Source organism: Rattus norvegicus, chromosome 2, assembly GCF_021556685.1.
Source record: "Rattus norvegicus strain SHRSP/BbbUtx chromosome 2, alternate assembly SHRSP_T2T, whole genome shotgun sequence".
Classification (NCBI taxonomy): domain Eukaryota; kingdom Metazoa; phylum Chordata; class Mammalia; order Rodentia; family Muridae; genus Rattus; species Rattus norvegicus.
This window is the reverse complement of record NC_141535.1, coordinates 204,077,501-204,096,406: the sequence shown is the minus strand read 5'-3', so window position 1 is coordinate 204,096,406 and position 18,906 is coordinate 204,077,501. Positions and strand designations below refer to the sequence as shown.

At 34.5% G+C, this 18,906-nt stretch overlaps 1 protein-coding gene across 3 annotated transcripts in view; it reads right to left on the bottom strand.

The window, feature by feature from the left end:
- Col11a1 (collagen type XI alpha 1 chain) overlaps positions 1-18,906 on the bottom strand; it is a 195,308-nt gene that overhangs the window by 44,498 nt on the left and 131,904 nt on the right. For all 3 annotated transcript variants that reach the window (NM_013117.1, XM_087616547.1, XM_087616553.1), the window contains 7 exon segments: positions 1,530-1,583; positions 2,373-2,480; positions 7,605-7,712; positions 13,804-13,857; positions 14,115-14,204; positions 14,595-14,702; positions 15,850-15,903. In NM_013117.1, the coding sequence (NP_037249.1) occupies positions 1,530-1,583; positions 2,373-2,480; positions 7,605-7,712; positions 13,804-13,857; positions 14,115-14,204; positions 14,595-14,702; positions 15,850-15,903 (576 nt within the window).

Genomic DNA, 18,906 nt, shown 5'->3' with positions numbered 1-18,906 from the left:
AAAGCTGACCAAGACCTATTAAGTATCTCTATATTACTTTGGAACTAGAGATATTATTTAGATGGCTTTATAATTACTATAGCAACCATCAAGTATTTTTTTTACTGGAGACATATAGTGTCCTATGTATGCCATATTTATGTATGTCAAGTTTAAGTTGTTATTATTAAAACATGAAAATACTCCACATATGAATGTTATAGATATCTATATATATTCTCCTAACAGCATAAATCAATTTCAAGACATATTTTAAAATGTTTTTAAAAATTAGATTTCTCTAGTGGTTGTATATCAGAAGGAGCACATGAAAAATTTTGTTTAAATTATAAACAGGATTTTAAGATACTGTACATAGAATATATTGATTTATGCAAATCAAGCATTTCTGTGCACATACATATTACATATTTAAGTGCTTAAATCTATTGTGAATAGATTTCAATAGGTACTAAGAGTCATCCATGCACAAGCATTTCTTTTTTCTTGTATTAACTAATCAAGCTTGCCATAAATAGTCAGATACTATTCTTTTTACATATTTCTCAACTTTCCAGGAGGTAAATTCATTTGAAAAGAGGGAACCACAGTTTGAGAAAATTCCCCCACAAAAGTGGGCTGTGTGCAAGCCTGTGAAACACTTTCTTGAGAGATGATTGATGAGGGAAGGTTCAGCTCATGGGAGGGGGAGTGCTAGCACTGGCTTCTGCTACTGAATGGTAACATAAAGCAGGATGGGGAAGCCATGAGGAGCAAGGAGGTCAGCTGCACCTCCCATGGCCTCTGCATCAGCTCCCTCTTCCAGGTCCTGCCTTAAGTCCCTGCCCTGACAGCCTTTGACGATGGACTGCGATTCTGAAGTGTAAGATGTCATGATTTTTTCAATATTTGTCATTACAGAATGAAATAAAATTCAGTTTTGAAAATACAGGTTGTCTTAATAAAACTAACTCCAGAAAATACAAGAGAATTGTATACCTTTGTGTAGATGCATACATTCCTCAATATGTTTTATTTGATTTATCTTGCACATTCGTGTGTGTGTGTGTGTGTGTGTGTGTGTGTGTGTATGTGTGTGTGTGTGTGTGTATGTGTGTGTGTGTGTGTGTGTGTGTTGTATGGATATATGCACAGGAGAAGGACAGAGTAAGATGTCCTATCACTCTTTGATTTACTTCACTGAGGAGTGGTCTCTCACAGGATCCATACCTAGACTGACTTAGAGCTACTCATGCTTTGTCCATGGGTTCAGGGATCTCAACCTTGGTCTGCATGCTAAAGCAACAAGAGTCCTTGCTTTCTCAGTCAACTCCCCAAGCCCTTGTACTATATATTTTTGTTAGGATAAAAGTTGATTGGGTTGCTATTTCAGATAAGTCACCAGGTACATATTTAAGTTGTTTCTACTTAAATTCACAGTAAAACAACTACCATGACAGAAATGTGCTTCAGCTAACTGTTGCTATGGAGACATGTCCGTACAAACAGATTAGGAATGATGTCCCCTCGCCACATTGTAAGGAACTCACATTTTCGCCTTTGTCACCTTTGCTGCCCTTTTGGCCTGGTTCACCAATTTCACCCTGTTTTTAAAATACATATGTTAAAGCTAATTTCCACGTTATCATACCAGCAACCCCATTATTATCATTAAACTCAAACACTTTACCTTTAATGCAATTACATGTTAGAATTTAAAAACCATGGATTTCATGGAAGTGCTCTTTCTGACTCTTTGTCTTTCTGTAACTGATCAATTAATTAGAAAGACCAAGTCAGCATAACACCGAGGACTAGAATGAGAAATGCAACTTAAAAACTGACTTTGCCCTGAATTGCCATAAATCGACAGCAGAATTACATTGATCTCTATACCTATAAGAAATGGTAATCAAGTATTCTTTTTTTCTTTTCTTCCAGTTTTCAAATTAGCAAGATGATAGGAATATTATTTCACAATTTTTACAAATAACAATAAAGTTAAAAACTAAGTTGAAACAATACAGTCCCACATTTTGTATAAAACGTTGGGAAAATTTACTTATATGTTGGTAAAAAGGATTAATAATGCATCTACAGACTGCTTTTTATTCTTGTGGCACAAATTATCAGGAGTAAACATAGACTAATAATTGTTTTCAATTTACACTTCTTTAAGAAACATAGTTTTTAAACATATGAAACTATTGTTCTCTTATTACATTTTATGTATCTACTATTTACATTTTCGATTATATAAAAGAATACTGAAGCTAAAAATAAAAAACCGCAAATCTACCACTTTATACTTAATTTTTGATTAATTGGAGAGTTTCTGGGAAAGCATTTAGTAGGGTCTGATAGGTTAGACTAACATGAATAATAACACCAACCTTGTCTCCATCTTCTCCAGGAGAGCCAGCAGGACCAGCAGGCCCTGGGAGACCCACAGGGCCTTGGACCCCATCTCTACCTGCAGGCCCCTGAGGACCCTTTTCTCCCTGCATTGAAAATACAAGATATCATTAAATTGCTCTAAGAAATCCATAAAGGTTGATATAGTTAAAAATAATGCATATATATATATATATATAATATACACGCTCATGCACGCTGGTGAGTGTGTTAGCACAAACATACATATACACACAACTACAAATCTTGAAAGAAATTGTTTAATCTTTCTGGGAAACAAATTTCAAGCTGCAACAAGTAAACAGAAACAATAAAGTTTACTCTGTAGGTAACTAATAATGCCAGGAAAACTTATGTCCCTTTTAATAATTTATCAGTCTCTGGCTATACTCTCTAAAATTTATTAGATGCAACTGAGAAGATACTCTAAAAATATTTTTCCCAAGCAAATATTTGCAAATCAGCTGTCTACTGTCTGTGGGAAAACTCTAAACCTTGTCTTCACAGCACTAATGATGTTAGACTCAAACATAAATAAAATTTTATGATAGGACTTATATGCACCCAGTTCCGATTCTTGCAAGTATTTTGTTAATTCATATCCTCTATTCCTAGCAGCAAACATGTGTTGAGTCTCTCTTTCTTTTAATTAATTTTTGTGTCTCTTTGACAGTAGCATCCTTTTTTTCTGTTTGTAAATTTATGTATAATGAAAAGGTAGACATTTGCTGATAACAACAACCTCCATAACCATACAAGTATGTTTTGAATTTTAAAATAATATATTTCCCAATACTAGTATTTCCATCAGTTTTACAGAAGGTAATGTTCTGCATTGTGTTTAGTAGTTTTTCTCATGTTGCTTTAACTGAGAAGCCACAAGTGATCATCTTACCTCTGCGTCAACCACATCTCCCTGTCTCCTGACCCTTTATTCTAATTTATGTTATATTTTTTTAATTTTGTCTCCAGTGACCTCTTTAAAACAATAGTTTGGGAGAGGTAGGTATCAATTTCAGGGCTATATAACTGCGAGGAAAGCCATTAGCACCAGGATACCTTTTGATCATCTCCTAATTTATTTCTTAATATAAAAGCATTTCTATTTCCTTCTTCACTGAAACTTGTCAAATATTATGTCCTTTCTCTGAGCTACTGAAATCATGTACTGCCTTCATATATTCATGTCTTGTCCTTCTGTCCACGTTGTTTCTCCACCACAAGCAGAGAGCCAGTCAGTTCATATCACTTACGTCATTAGGTGAATTAATTTGCTTATCATTCTTGGGAGCGATCACTTGCCTCACCATGATGCTTAGTGTTAACTGACCGCTTACAGAAGTTAGAATCACCTAGGAGAAGATTCTGGGAGTGGCTGTGGGGGTTGTCTTCAATACATTAATTGAGGGAGAAAGACTTGCCCACCATGGTGGACACCATTCCTGTGTTGCTGCATTCTGTACCGCGAAAAGATGGAGAATGGTAACTTAGCAGTAAGCAGGCATTCATCTTTTGCTCTCTGCTTTTAATAGACATGCAAAGTGATCAGCTGCCTCAAAATCTTGCAACCTCGATTTTCACACTACAATTGTGGATACTTTAGACTGTGAACTAAAATAAGCTCTTTCTCCTAAAAGTTGCTTTAATATTTTATGACACTAATAAGAAAAGTATTAAGATACTACCTTGACTTAGTTCCTACTGGGACTTGAAGACAACCAGTGGTAAGAGGCACAAAATATTTCTGCTACAAACCTAACTTTTGTTAAGCTTTATTGCTAAGTTTATACAACTCAACTATTCTTAGAGTTGATCTCTCCTCACTCAAGAGCTCTCCTGTATTATTCAATGGTCATTGCCTCATCTCTTTTTGTCACAGTCTGTTTCACCCGATGATGACAAATGTAGTGATGGTGATTCAGTGAAAATATCGTAACTACACACAATCCTCAAAATCCTATGACTGTCTTATTTTTAGACATGGGGAAATAGGTGCAATGTTAAGAACTTAATTATCATCATGAACTAAATAAATGAGAGATCTGAGCTCTCAACTCGGTTCTGCTTGGCTGGACAACAGAAAATTCAATTTCAAGTTTTGCAGATTTTGTGCACTGTTTTCTTTGATATATTCATTTTTTATTTATTTTATTTTTATTAGAAAATAAAGAAATGTATTCGTGGTGTGATAGTATGAGAGGAATTCCGTTCACTCCTACCTGTACCTTTAAATACTGCATCCTTCTTTGAGCTTTATGGCTAACCTGAGGTAACCAGCCTTCAGAGGCTATATATCTTTTTTTGCCATTTTTATTTTTTCTTTGTTTTTACTGGATAGTTTATATATTTATATTTCAAATGTTATCCCCTTTCCCAGTACCCCAACACAGACTATATACCTTAAAAGTCCATTTTTCTTCATTCAAGGGTGTAACTGTCTAACATTTCAAATATACATTTTACTTTCTGTATTTTGCTTTCATTGTTTTTTGTCTTTTAAATCATTCAACAAAAGTACTCTTCCTTGTCTCTCACATATGCAATAGTTTATAATCACAAATAATCTATTTTACTCTATTTTAAGGGATGTTTCACGACTTCCTATCCATACTGATTCTCTCCAGTTTGAGTCTTGATCTCTGTTCTCTTCCAGGACCGCATCACATGTGAATAAAATGCTTTGGTTCTGAACCTATAATTCTAAATGACAACCCAATTTTATAATCTGGCCCTCATCATTCTAAAGTCAAACAAACACTTCTATTATAGAAAAAGTATTTGGAACTGATTTCCCTTGAAATCCCTGAGTTCTATTGTCTAATTCTTTTTTAGTTAATTAAGCATTGACCTCACTTTGTTTCAGATTGACCTTTTTTTCATATCACTTTCATACAACTACAAGATCAAAAGAAACATAATTAACAGAGCTTTTTGTCTATAATCCAAGGAGATGGCACTCATCTTTAGAAATCTTAGTTTTCTCTAAGAATAAGTTTCTCCATCAAAATATTTCTCCACAGTGGTAAGTTGAAAGAAGTTTTATCTACTTTTTCCAATCCCACCTCCCGAGGATTCTAATTGGACTGATAAATTGGGGGTCCTGTTTCAGCCCTAATTATCAGCAGCAGCAGGTACTCTGTACAGTTTTGAATTTTGTTTTCCAGTTTATTTTTCTTCCAGGATGCTGAGTGGTTGTGGGGTAGGGGTAAAGTACAAGCTTGAGTACCACAGAGTCTCTTTCATCCTTTGTTCCAGGTAAACCTGTATCTTCAGAGAACTAACCACTTAAACTTTTAATCAAGTATCAAAACTGATATTTGAATGTGGGAAAACAGAAAACATAATGACCATTTTGGCCAACAATTTCACATGCTCTTGCAAGACATTTCCACAGCTATCTGTGGGTATTTAACACTGCCAGAACTACATTCTGATAAGTTACAGAAGCCGACAATCTTCCTTAAAACATTACTAATTCAGCAGCTACCAGTTCATTTTCCTCAGATATGAATACGGGTAGCTCTAGGTGTGGAAATGTGAGAGAGCCCAATTGAGCAAGGATTTCATGGTCTGCAAGCAAGGATATCACTGTCAAGACTTGTAGGACCTTAGTCTACTTCAATATTTTTTCCATCAGTCTCAAAATTAATTTTTAAAATAACTGACAGGGATTTTGACTTTGGTATTTGATTCAGTATTTTAGTTTATAAATCAAATATGTATTCAATTTAAATCAAAGGATTGAACACATTATCATCATAAAACTTATATTTTCAATTTGTATGAAAAGCAAGGAAGTCCCTTTTATCTGTATTCATCCTTCATCGCACAAGTTATATATGGCTTACATTTTTAATTAAATGGAATCAAAGACATTGAGCCCATTTCCCTCATATGTTCCCAATGAACCATAGAGTGTAAAACAGCCTTAGAAATTCTCTCATCAAAAATCTACAATTTGCCTTGCTTCAAAGCAAAAATTATATCCAATAGTGTAAAGGCACCATTCTAACTTTCTGAATAAATTGCAAATAAAATAGCAGGACTGTCATGGTTTGAAAGTGTTTCCCCCACAGCATATTGAATATGTCACTGTCTATGCAATGATTTGAAGGTGGGGTCTAATGAAGGTGATCGTTCCATAAGATTACAGATAAATGAATATTATTAGAAATTGATTTGATTCAGTGTTACAGAACTAGATATGAAAGGGGTTTTCCACTCTCTCTTAGTCTTTCTTTGTCATAGATGAGTGTAAAACAAGAGCTTCCTGAGACCCTTCCTTTATGATATCTTAGCTTTCACATTAGCACTTGGTATATTACTGATCATAAGGAATTATTTAGGGTGGTATTCTATCTCAGGACAAAAAAGCTGAAGCACTTAAATATCAGGGCAGGGTAATGAAAGAAAAATGTATGGACAATGAGTACAATTCCATTTCTAAAGCCAAAGACAGTAATTAAAGGGCAGTAATATTTTGAAATAAAAGTTCAAACTCAATTGTGTTGAGTTTCCTTCCAAGAAAAAGTATTAAGCTGTATTTCTGTGCATCTTCCCATTTTTTAATCTATACTGATTTAATTACTTTGTGTATTCATCTTGAACGATGAGAGTATGCTTTATAAAATTCAATATGATTGAAACCAAGACAGAAACGAAAGAGACAAAACTAATAAACTGACTGAAGTCCACAGTAATTGAGATACAAAAACTTTAAATCCAATAAATATAACATGCACTAATCAGATGTTTCCCATCTCAGTTACTACAGAGCAAAATCCAACTTCCATGAGAAGCTCAAATGTGTCCTTAGGGGTACATTTATGAGCTATGGAAACACTGGAGATAAAGTCCATGTTCCAAGAGGTATAAAAAGTTCACATTTTCTAATATAAAGCAGCAAGGTATGTAAAATTTAATCAAAACTCCCATTTTACGTTTTAAATGAGCAAAATTAGAAGCCTTTTACATTAATAACATTCCACTCCCTAGCAGATATCAGGGCTTCATAACTTGTGGGGAAATGCCGTCTCATCTAATTGAATTTCAAAGTTTCTCTATTGTAAGAATACAAGGAACTGTCTTCCTATGCCGGGCACATCTGCAGGGAGAATGCAGTGAGGTGTGAAGAGCTAATATTCTCGAATAAAAAGTAATCATGTGCGCAGGTTGGCAGTGTCGTATATTTTTCCCTCAGCATTACTTACCGGAGCACCTTTTTCTCCAGCTGGACCAGGAGGGCCCTGAGGGCCTGGACGTCCTGGCAAACCAATTGGGCCTGCTGTGCCTGCAGAGCCTCGCTCTCCAGGAGAGCCCTAGACCATGAGAACAAGGATATCTTGTTATTAATAGTGAAAACAATAGTGCCAGGAGAGTCACTTACTAAACAATAAAAATATAATCTATTGAAACATTATCGAACTAAATTTGAAAGAATTTAAAGATCTCAAAACTACATATACCAACCAAATGAAGGGCTAAATTCTAATTCCTGTATTAAGAAGAGTTGTTGATATTAAAAAAATTTAAATGAATTAAAAGATAGCCAAAAGTTCTAGTTCCTGAGATATTAAGTATGAAACCCTGTTTTCACAAGTATATTCGATGTTGTGTGAGACGTGTATGGAACCTTCCATAGTTTCCTTCTTATATCACGAAGGATTAACAGCTGTGCACTTCACAGCACTAATGCCCACAGGTCTTAATTCAAAGTTGCTAAATGTTTATTTTCCTAAATCCCAAAGCTGAGCTTATGTGTTCTCAAATATACACTATATAATAAAGTGAATACCCATTAACACAGACTTTGGCATTTTTGCTCAGAAAGAACCTGTAAACTTATCTCAGCCTTACTGATGACTGGTCTTGTTTTACGAATATGAGACAACTCACGTTTGATGAGATTTGCACAACTGACTTTAAAGAAACATACTATATATATCCTTTAACTAATTTGCTTTAAAATATGATAAAGATTTGAAACATAATCTTGAAGACACTGTTTTCATATTTATTATGTGAGGAAACAATTTAAGAAAATTATTGAATGCAGGAAATGTAATATATATGTATTATATGTATATATATAAAATTACGCATAGCTCAAGTACAATCTAGTTAAAACATCCAGTACTGTGTTGTCTTTGAATTGGATCCCTAGATGGATCATTAAGTTACCATGTTATTTCATTATAGAGGCGAATTACAGAAATAAGATTACGGCATTTTTCCTTAATACTAAAAGCTGCATATAAATAATATTTCAAAACTCCCAATAGTGATTTATTGGCTAGACATACATATTAAATTAGTAGTGATTTGCTGACATAATAATTTCTATATGCTGGTATTGATATTATTAAACAAATATAGGTTATCTGAATTGTTCTAGTTTATATTTTCATTAGGTAAGGAGTTAATTATATAGACTAGAAGAACAATGATAACATTAGCAGCAATAGTGTCTTGAAAATTACCAATTTTTTTCAATCATTTTCCATTTTGGTTTAAAAAAATTAAAATGAGGGACTCTAACCTTGGGACCTTCTCAACACTATCTACATGATGCCTCCCACTATTACTCTCTGAGGACATCAACACTTGAATGGTTATGCTCTGGGAAATTCTTTGAATTTGATACCCACTCAATATCCCTATGGTGCTCATTGACTATAAATAATAGATAATTTGTTACTTAAATTTTTCAATATGAACTTCTGTCAAATTTCATTTGGATAAAGTACTCTCATCCAAGTATTGCAGAAAGTTATTAAATAAAATTAAAAGTTCCAAATTTGATATTATAAAAAAGACACAAAAACATAGCCTTTTCTCTTGATAATTTTAGAAGTCAGTGTGGCACTTGATATCTTTATAATTGTGAGCTGAATAAAACAGAAAACATAATTTTGAAAAACTTTGCAGAGCTGGATTTAAAGGAGTAGCATTTATGAGATTGAATTACAGAAAAAAAATTACAGAAAGTGTTTGCCAGTTATGTAATAATCAGTGAAGAACTGTGTGAAAACTACCTGCTTATTAATCAAATTCTACAAATCATAACTGAGAGCCCAGTTGCAAGACAAATTTGCATTTAGTATTTTGTAATATTCATGTGTGTATTTATTTATGTTTTTTAAAAGTGTATATATTATATATGTGTTAACTTTTGCATGTATTTTTATGCCTCTATGCTTCTCTTCATATATATATATATATATGGGTATGTATATAACTATATATACAAATATGCACATATTCACATATATAAAGCATATTCATGTAAGTCTATATATATATATACATAACACAAATAGCATAAAGGCAATAGAAATAACAACACAATTATATTAATGATGGGCATTTTTCCTTTTACAAATTAGATAGATCATTGGACATAGTTGAATCCTCAATCACTGAAATGCAATTAACAGAAATTTGCCAAACATTAACTTTGTATGTAGGTTCCTTATAAGATGGGGTAGTAAAATGAAAAGATGCAATTGTTATTGTACTTGGATGTATTATGGTTGTCATATCCTTGTGGGTTTTATTTAGGAAAAATGTGATTGTTAGAAGTAAAGTAAGCCTAATATTTAAGATTAACCCAAATATTGCATACAATTTTCATGTATCTCAAGGAGAGATGGAATGCTGATTTGAATCTAAGGATGTGTGCAGAGTGTAGATGTTATATATTATTATTACAAAGCAAACTAGTTTACTTTCAGCCTTAAAGCATTCTTAAGATTAAGTTTCAAAATATCATCTTCCTTCTGGAGGCTGCATTAAAATTAATAACAAAATATATTGCTTTTTATTGTTAAAATATTTATCATGAACTTGTCAGATCTCCTCAGCATTAAAACAAATAATGGAAAGAAAAGACAGAAGGGCTTTTTTGGCATATACCTGTGTCCTAATGTACAACACCAATCCATTTTATTTCTACTAGTTCTTACAGAAATTTCCTAAGCCTAGCTATCTGCAATAATTGGATGTTCAGCATTGATTTTATCTACAAATAAATGCAAAGTGAAAATCTCCGATGGTTCCTATTGATTAAACAAATGATATACAGCAAATTCGAAAATATTAAATAGTGGCAGAATAGCCTCGAAGAAATGAAACTTTCCAACTTATCAGCAGCGGAGTGCTCTCTTTAGTTTCATCCCAACTTTAGAAGGCCCCATGTACACATTCACCACAAGGACAAAGGGAGTCTGTGCTCACATGACACTAGGAAACAGCTTTGAGAAACTCATTCTCAAGCTTAATATTTTTCATACAGCTTAGGTATGTATACTGATAAAACCTTTTGAATGTGTATGTAGTAAATACAATTATTCTGTGTAGTAAGGTAAATTGTTATATGAACAAAACAATTATGTATAAAATGGACATATATGTCTATATGCAGGTTAAACTGATAGTGCTCAAAATTTTTTACAATAATCAATTAATTGTGGTAGCTACCAGACCAACAAAGCTTTCCATAAGTAAATGTGTCAATTGATAGTGTCATCCTTCTCTTTCTGGCCCAGGAACCAATACTTTTCTGATCTTGACTAAATTGTGTTCGGCTCATAAATAGCCTGTGATCCAACTCATGAAATGTTTAGCATTGTGATGTACCTAAGGATCTTTAGGAAATGCATATCTGACAACAGGAATACAATTGATTTTGGATAACTATGCATAGGCATCTCATTACTTAAAAGACATATATAATGTTTTATATTAACAAAACTGAAAGTTGATAGAAGTCTTTAAGTTGAGGAGGTTCTATTGTGTCACTTAGGTCATGTTGTTAGGTAGGAGACATCATTTTCCACAGATCACTATTGTATCCTTGAGTTTTGACAGCAATGGCAGAACTATAATTTTTCTTCTTTGTAATATAGGTAGCAATGGACCATGCAATTGCAAAGGTTTGCAAAGGTTGTTTCTCCTTTTTATACCTATGAACAAAGCCCCATACTAGATATTAACCACTATAGAAAACATATTTCCATGTTTCTAAAAGAGAATGCTTTACCCTTTGTGATCTTAAAACCTTCTTTTAACTTTCTTTCTTCTATGCTATCTTCTACCCTGTCCTTTTAAATATTGCTATATCTTTCTAGAGTCTTTGTAATGGTAACAAAACAAGAAGCTCTGGCCCTGGTATGTATTCTTGGACCAGTAAGGCCAGGGGCTGTTTCTCTAACCTTGCACAGAAGAATACACTAAAGAACCTATATAATCAGCTATTTCCATTTCTTCTTTCATATTTGAGGGAGATTTTGTAAAGCATATAAAAGTAGAAATCAGACAAGTCAGCTAATCAGCATTCAGTGTAAATGGAGCCCATTGAGGAAAACAAACACAAGCAAGTTCTTATGATCCGAAAATATATATAGAAAAGAAAACTTTATTTCCATCTTTTGATGGCGAATGAGGTGACTTTTATTACCATATTATGAAATCATTATACTCTCCTTATGACATACTTTAAATCACATAAAACAAAAGTATATCAAATATTATTAGAATTTGTAATATAAATCTCAAGTGATTCGCTCAAATTTTGTACTATTCGATGCACTATTTTGCCCTGACCACTACCTTGTATACAGATTAACACTTTTTTTCTTAAGAACAAAGTGGAGCACATGGCTCAAGAGTCATCCGGGCCAATATTCTAAAATCTTTATTCTCTCACCTGAAAACTAAACAAAATGCAGCAGAATAAAGAGGGGAAATGAGACAAGAAAGGGTTATGAGAAAGAGACATGTAAGCTATTGAAGAAGGGCAAAGAGAAATAAATTCACAAAGGAAAAATTAGAAGCCAAATGTTAGGGTTTAGTAACAAAAGAGAAATCAACAAGGTTGGCATAAAGACATGCATTACAAGTTGGAAAATGTTGGAAACACACTTCAGGAACTTCCTGTCTCCTTCCTCTCATGTGCCTGCTTTTTATATATAAAGAAAATTCTACCACTCACAAAATAACATTAAGCCCTGAGTTAGTAAACAAAATAACATTTAATTATTAAATTAATTAAAAACACAGGGGAAAGGCTTTCGCCAACCTTCACATTATAACTTTTAAAATCCTGGTTTTAAAGATTTATATCTTTAATTGTGTGCATGGGTGTGTGTGTGTATGTGTGTGTGTGTGTGTGTGTGTGTGTGTGATAGAGAGAGAGAGAGAGAGAGAGAGAGAGAGAGAGAGAGAGCGAGCATACATTGTGGGTTTGTGAATGTGAGTTCAATGATGACCACAAGAAGGTGGTGGATCCCATGGAGCTGAGGAACGGGTTGTTTAATATTCTCATGGATTTTACGGATTTGAACAATGTGAGGGAATCAATAGATCACGTGGCTGAGGATCAAAGGACAATACAAATAATGATATAGGCATATCAGTGTTTCTAAAATCACATTATGAAGAGGATTTGTTGACCATGACCGTTAAGTTGATTCTGAAAGCAGTGTGGACGCCCAGGTATGGTACATAAGATTATGGCATAGTTAAGGACGTATATTAAACTCATATTCTACTACTATTGGAAAATGACCTGTTAAAGGAAGGGTAGCAAAATAAATGGGGTAAAGGGGAAGAGTTAAAACCCTGTCAGGAAGAGAGCAAGAGGACTAAACAAAGGAAATGGTGGTAGAAATGAAGATGAAGTACTGTGAAGATGATTAACAAGGCTTAAGCAGGAAGAAGAAGATAAAATGAAAATAGACTTCTAAACATAGCATCTTGTGTGCTATGGTGATGCTTCAGAGCTTTGAAGAGAACAAAGATGGCTTGAAAAGCATGAGGTCTGCCCTTTGTTTCTCTATAGTTTACACACACCTTCAGGAACGAAAGCGAAGCTGAACTGGCACTTGCTCACAGCCTATTATTTCAGAATGTGACGGAGCTGTGTAAAGTCACCACTAGCACAGGAAAGGACATCTTTTCATTTTTATTTGATACTTTTATATCACTGAACTATTCAAGACTCATCGAGCACTTAAATCAGACAGAATATGATGTATATGAAATTAAAGCTCATTTTATGATTAATTATTAAACGAGAGACCGAATAAGAAGACAAATTCATCCATAATCTCTCCAGTTCTTTTCTGTTGATGATTTTCTTTTGTTTACAATTCTGATTTATTTTGTTGAAAATGCTAAGAGGTGGGACTGTTCCTCATCTCCTGCCAGAGACCCCTCCAATGCCATAAACATGTCTGCTCCTGTACTCATCAGTGCCTGCAATTAGCAGGAAACAGCCGTTGAATGCTTTGATTGACACCTGTTTATTTTCTATCTCAGACACCATAGGGTCACAGCATGAGAGTAATGACAGAGGAGCTGTAGTTTAGGACTCTGGAGAGCATGGATATCTATTAGCATCATACTTACAATTGGACCCTGCGGGCCTTGGGGACCTTCTCCTCCTTTCAACCCAGGTGCGCCCTGGAAAGGTGAAAACACAGTAAATGAATCCATGAGTTCACGATAAGTAGGTGATGTGTGACTGACAAAACAGAGATTACATATTTCCTGAAACAAACACATGCAGGAATATACATGCATATTAAGGTTATGGAATATATAGCCTTATTTACTTATGACTCTCAGGCTAAGCTCAGAGGGGAAGAAAAGCTTCTGAAGGAAAAAAGGTTTCTCAGCAAAATTTTTATCCACATGCTTGACATATATGCTGACTTTACCTGGGCTCCAGGAAGGCCTCTTTCACCTGGGAAACCACGGATTCCTGCTGGTCCATCTTTCCCTGAGATACCTTGAGGACCAGGATCACCCTAAGAGATGTAATACATGTTATCTGCAAAGTGTACGTTCCACAATGGTTTCTATGAACAAAGCAGTATTTTTTACAGTTAAAGAAGATGTGAAAGTAGAACGTGAGTGTCATTTATTTAAAAGGCTGTCATGAGGAGTCCCATGCATATTAAAATAAAGACGAACATCCAGATGTAAGGGTATACGCAAACTGGTGGTATCATGGCCAGTGAAATGATTCTTGTGTTATTATTTATTACTCTTTAAATAACAATGACTTCACACTAAATTTTTCCATGGGATATTGTTCTGACAGTGAATATTATGGAAAAGCACAGGAATCCCATGGTAAGGGATGAGGAATAATATACTGCAGCTCTGAGTCAGAGAAGGTCCGAGTGCTTGGGTACCTTTGCACCTTCTTTCCCTGCAGCACCAGGAAGTCCTTGCTCGCCCGGAGGACCAGGAGTGCCAGGATGCCCACGTTCACCTATCGGGCCAGTCTCACCAGTTGGTCCCTAAATCGGACAAGCACAGCCACATTAAATGTCCTTCATTTGGGGCACATAAATAAAAAGCAAACTCAAAGATTCCTCTCCCCTGTGAGATCATTTCCCTTTATTTTTGTAATGGGCAACAGAACTTAACAAAAGGAGTGTATTTGGCAAGCGTTTGGAAAGCTCACTGTAGTCTTGGTGAGAATAGCCAGATGTGCCAAGGAACTGTGTGAAATACACAAGGATAATTTCTTTTTCCAATACTAGGATCCCTGGAGAGGGAGGCTAGCCCTCTTTAAAACTCCAGGTTATGGATGACAGTTTCATCTCTTTCCCCTTTTATATGAGATGTCACATGAACTTTACAATCCAGAGGCACTGTTGCCACTCTGGAGGGTACTCAAGGGATCACGCACTACTAGATAATAGTTCAGAGTCCCTGGGATCCAAACAAATGAACCAGGTGTCTTTGAAATTCTTTGACACATGCACCCCCCCTAGAAATAATTAATTCATATTCATTTGACCAAGTTTCAGCAAAGGCTGAGGGGAAATTCCGCATCACCTATTTGTCCTGTAAAACTGGGGTAAGAAAAGCTTTCAGTATACAGAGGACATGGCGAGGAGCTGTCCTCTCTTGTCACAGAAAAAGGAACACTTTAAACATTTAAAGATAATTGAATAATTAAAAACATACTGAGAAAAATTCTATAAGCTGAGACTGTTAAAAATTAGAACACATTATTGTGGTTGCTTGTGGGATAACATCCCCAAAATGCAGTATGTTTTTGTTTTTGATGTGGGAAAAGAGTACATGGGTCCTCACTTCTTGCATACATTTCCATGTTTAAATTCCCTTATATGTAAGTACTGAAACTCTTTTACTTATTAATATGGTAACATTTTTTCCACAGTCATTCTTAGCTATATAATGAGTTCAAAGCCAGTTTGTATGGCTTGAGAAATTGTTTTAAGCCAAACCAAATAATAGTAATAATAATAATAAATGATTTTGTTAAAAATGTACCATTTCAGTCGGCTAACTAAAGATAAAAAGAGAAAATAGTAATACCAATAATACATTACTTTGTTAAGATATTAAACATTTCAGTTACCTTACTAAAGATAAAAAAACGAGAAAAATTGAGAGAAGCATTATGGACCATACCTGTGGTCCTACCACACCTCCTGGCCCAGGGGGACCGGTCTTTCCTTGAAATCCCTAAGAAAATAAAGTATTATATTTAAAAGCTATATTTAGAATAAAGCAGAAATTAAAAATCGGTAAAATAGTTGAATAACATGTTAAACAAAAGTCTCAGTTTTGGCTGAAAATTATTCTTTTCAAGAGTCATGAGGCAATGTATCTATTTTCATAAATGTCCAAAGTATTCTACTTTAATTCTTTTACATCACAGTGCAATTAGAATTTTCAATAAAATAAAACACTGGGCTATCAAACGGAGATGGAAGAAAACTGTACTTTTATTGCTGCTTTATTTATCCAGTAATATACGGAATTTTAAACACACAATGTTTATAGATGATATGTAAAACATATTTATGAAGATAATAGTTTGCATGATTAATAATCATGTTAGCTTTAACAGTACTATTTCTTACACTTGTCAAATAATCCAATCAATAAATATGAGCTGGTTTATGTGACTTGTGTTCAATATGTAAGGTTTTGTGAATATGTTCTTGTCTATGTATTTCTCCAGGTCCATGGATTACCTTTTCCATGTTATTTTATTACGATAAATTTTTTCTAAAGCCATACAATCTACATGTGAAAGTTGGAGATATATGAACAGAAAAAAAGGAAAAAGATAAAAAACAAAAACTGGAGTGAAAAATCTTTCAAATAAAAGGAAATGGTGTTTATAATGATTTCAATCAGTAAAATATAGAAAGAGTATGAACAAAGAGAAACAAACAGTAACTGGTCTTTCTTTTGAATTTCAACTTAAGGGAGATTACCATTGAATTATTCACAACAAAATATAGGTAAGTCTGAACTTTTTTTATAGTAGATTGTATTACAGAGAAAGGAAGAACATTTCTCCTCTTTTAAAATTTGACTTAAGATCATAAGATTTCTACCTGTGCTACACTCTCAATGGCAAGACCAAGTCATCTGAAGAATATTATCAGAGAATATACTTAATATTTTCTAGTTATAACATTGAAGCAACTGGTGAGTTTGAAAATCAAAGTTTGAAAATACATGCTCTGTACATGCATATATAAATTCACAGTTGCATGTGTGTATATCACATGTATGAATATGCATATAGTATATGCTCACATATAAATGTATATGCGCATATACAAAACATTCCCTGAATTATGTCAACAACCTCTATTAATGCAATTGTATAAATCATACAGGCAAACTCTAACATCTGCCCCATACTATAGATTGCTGATGTGTGCAGAACCCTGGTCCTTATTGAGAGGTCTCAATTGGACGTTAACAATAATGTCTGGTGCCTTTTCATCTCAGCATGGAGAGAGATACCTGACTGTGATTTTCCAGCATTTTTCCTCTATGATACATGGATGCTTTAGATAATTTTTTTAAAGTTTCTTCAGGCTTCCCTGTGTCCTCACAGGAAGAATCTGTTGTATTATATTAGAAGTATTTAACATACAATCTTCTCTAGATTGCCCTAGTAGACATCCAAGCTATAGCCAATTCACTTAGTTGTCCACATTATGTAGAACCACCACCACAAACAAGCTAATCTAATCAACTAGTTGTTGTCTCTCTCTCTCTCTCTCTCTCTCTCTCTCTCTCTCTCTCTCTCTCTCTTTCTCTCTCTCTCTCTCTCCATATCATTAAAATTTTTCTACATAGTATCTACTTAACCAGCTACTACAGTACAGCTTTTCTTTGGAAACGGTCCTAGATTTGAACCAAGTTGGTCTGGCCTCTCCCTCATTGAAACTGCCATATGCTGCCTGTTTAAGTAGACCCATTCCTGAGGTCTACATTACCTTCTCCAGATTTTTAATCAATTAAACTTGATTTGAAAGGAAAAATTATTTCTTGCCTTTATAAACAACATTTTATGAAGGCTTTGTCTTAGTAATGCAAGAAAATTAATGCACACAAAATTAATGGAGTAACAACTGATTAAAGTAAATTGAGCAAAGGCCATGTTCCACTGAGGACAAAGTGGAGAATTGAAAACTTACAAGTTTTGAGCTAACATGGTTGTTAGCTCAAAACAATGGTTTTGGAGACAGCTGGCAGATAGTATTGTCCATATGCCTGCCCGTACAAAACTTCAGAGAGTGTGCAAATAATGAATTTGACATTGAGATCATGGAAATAAAATTATATTAGCAAAATTATTACAATTCAGGGTAGAATTTTCTTATTTCACATTCCCATACTATAAAACTGATTATGTTTTAATTATAGAGTATTTTAAGTTTAGCTAATATTTTCCAAAGTCTCTGAAAATAAACATTAATTTCATACATTAATGAGTAATTAGAAAAAAATTTTTAATGCAAGATGAAATAAAAATTTTATTGAGATATCAAAGGAATTAAATTCATCTTATGGTCAATCCTGAATTTGAAAGTGGCCCTCACATGAATATGTATCTTTTCATGAAATAAGAAACTATGTATAGGTTTTACTGGATAACCCCGCCAACAATAAAATGGGGGCTTCAGTATATTAGACCTCAAAATGTATTTGAAGGATTATTTAACTGTAGAGGTTTTATCTGGCTGTGAATGGAAACTGATGCAGAGACCCACAGCCGGGAGAGCTCAGGGAGTCTTGTGGAAGAATTGTGAGATAGAATTAAGCAAGCTGGAGGGGTTATGTAAACCTACAGCGTCAGTTAGGTCAATGAACCTGGGCTCATGGAGGGTCACAGAGAATGAACTACCAACCAAAGAGCATTAAGAGGCTGGACCTAAGCCTGCTGCACATTTGTCGCAGAAGAACAGCTCATGTGTTAAATTGGAGCTGGGCTCTCTCTGATTTTGCTGCCTGACATTGGATTCCCTCCTCTACCTGGACTACCTGGTTGTGCCTCAGCATGGCAGGAGATGCCTCGCTCTGCTACTTGTTCCAGGGTCTGGTGATACGCAATCACCATTCTCTAAGATTAAGGGAATGGGAGAGCGGAGGGATTTTTAAGTGAGGCACTGTGAGGAGAGAAGGGAGCTTGCTATTCTTTGCAATAAGAAAACACAT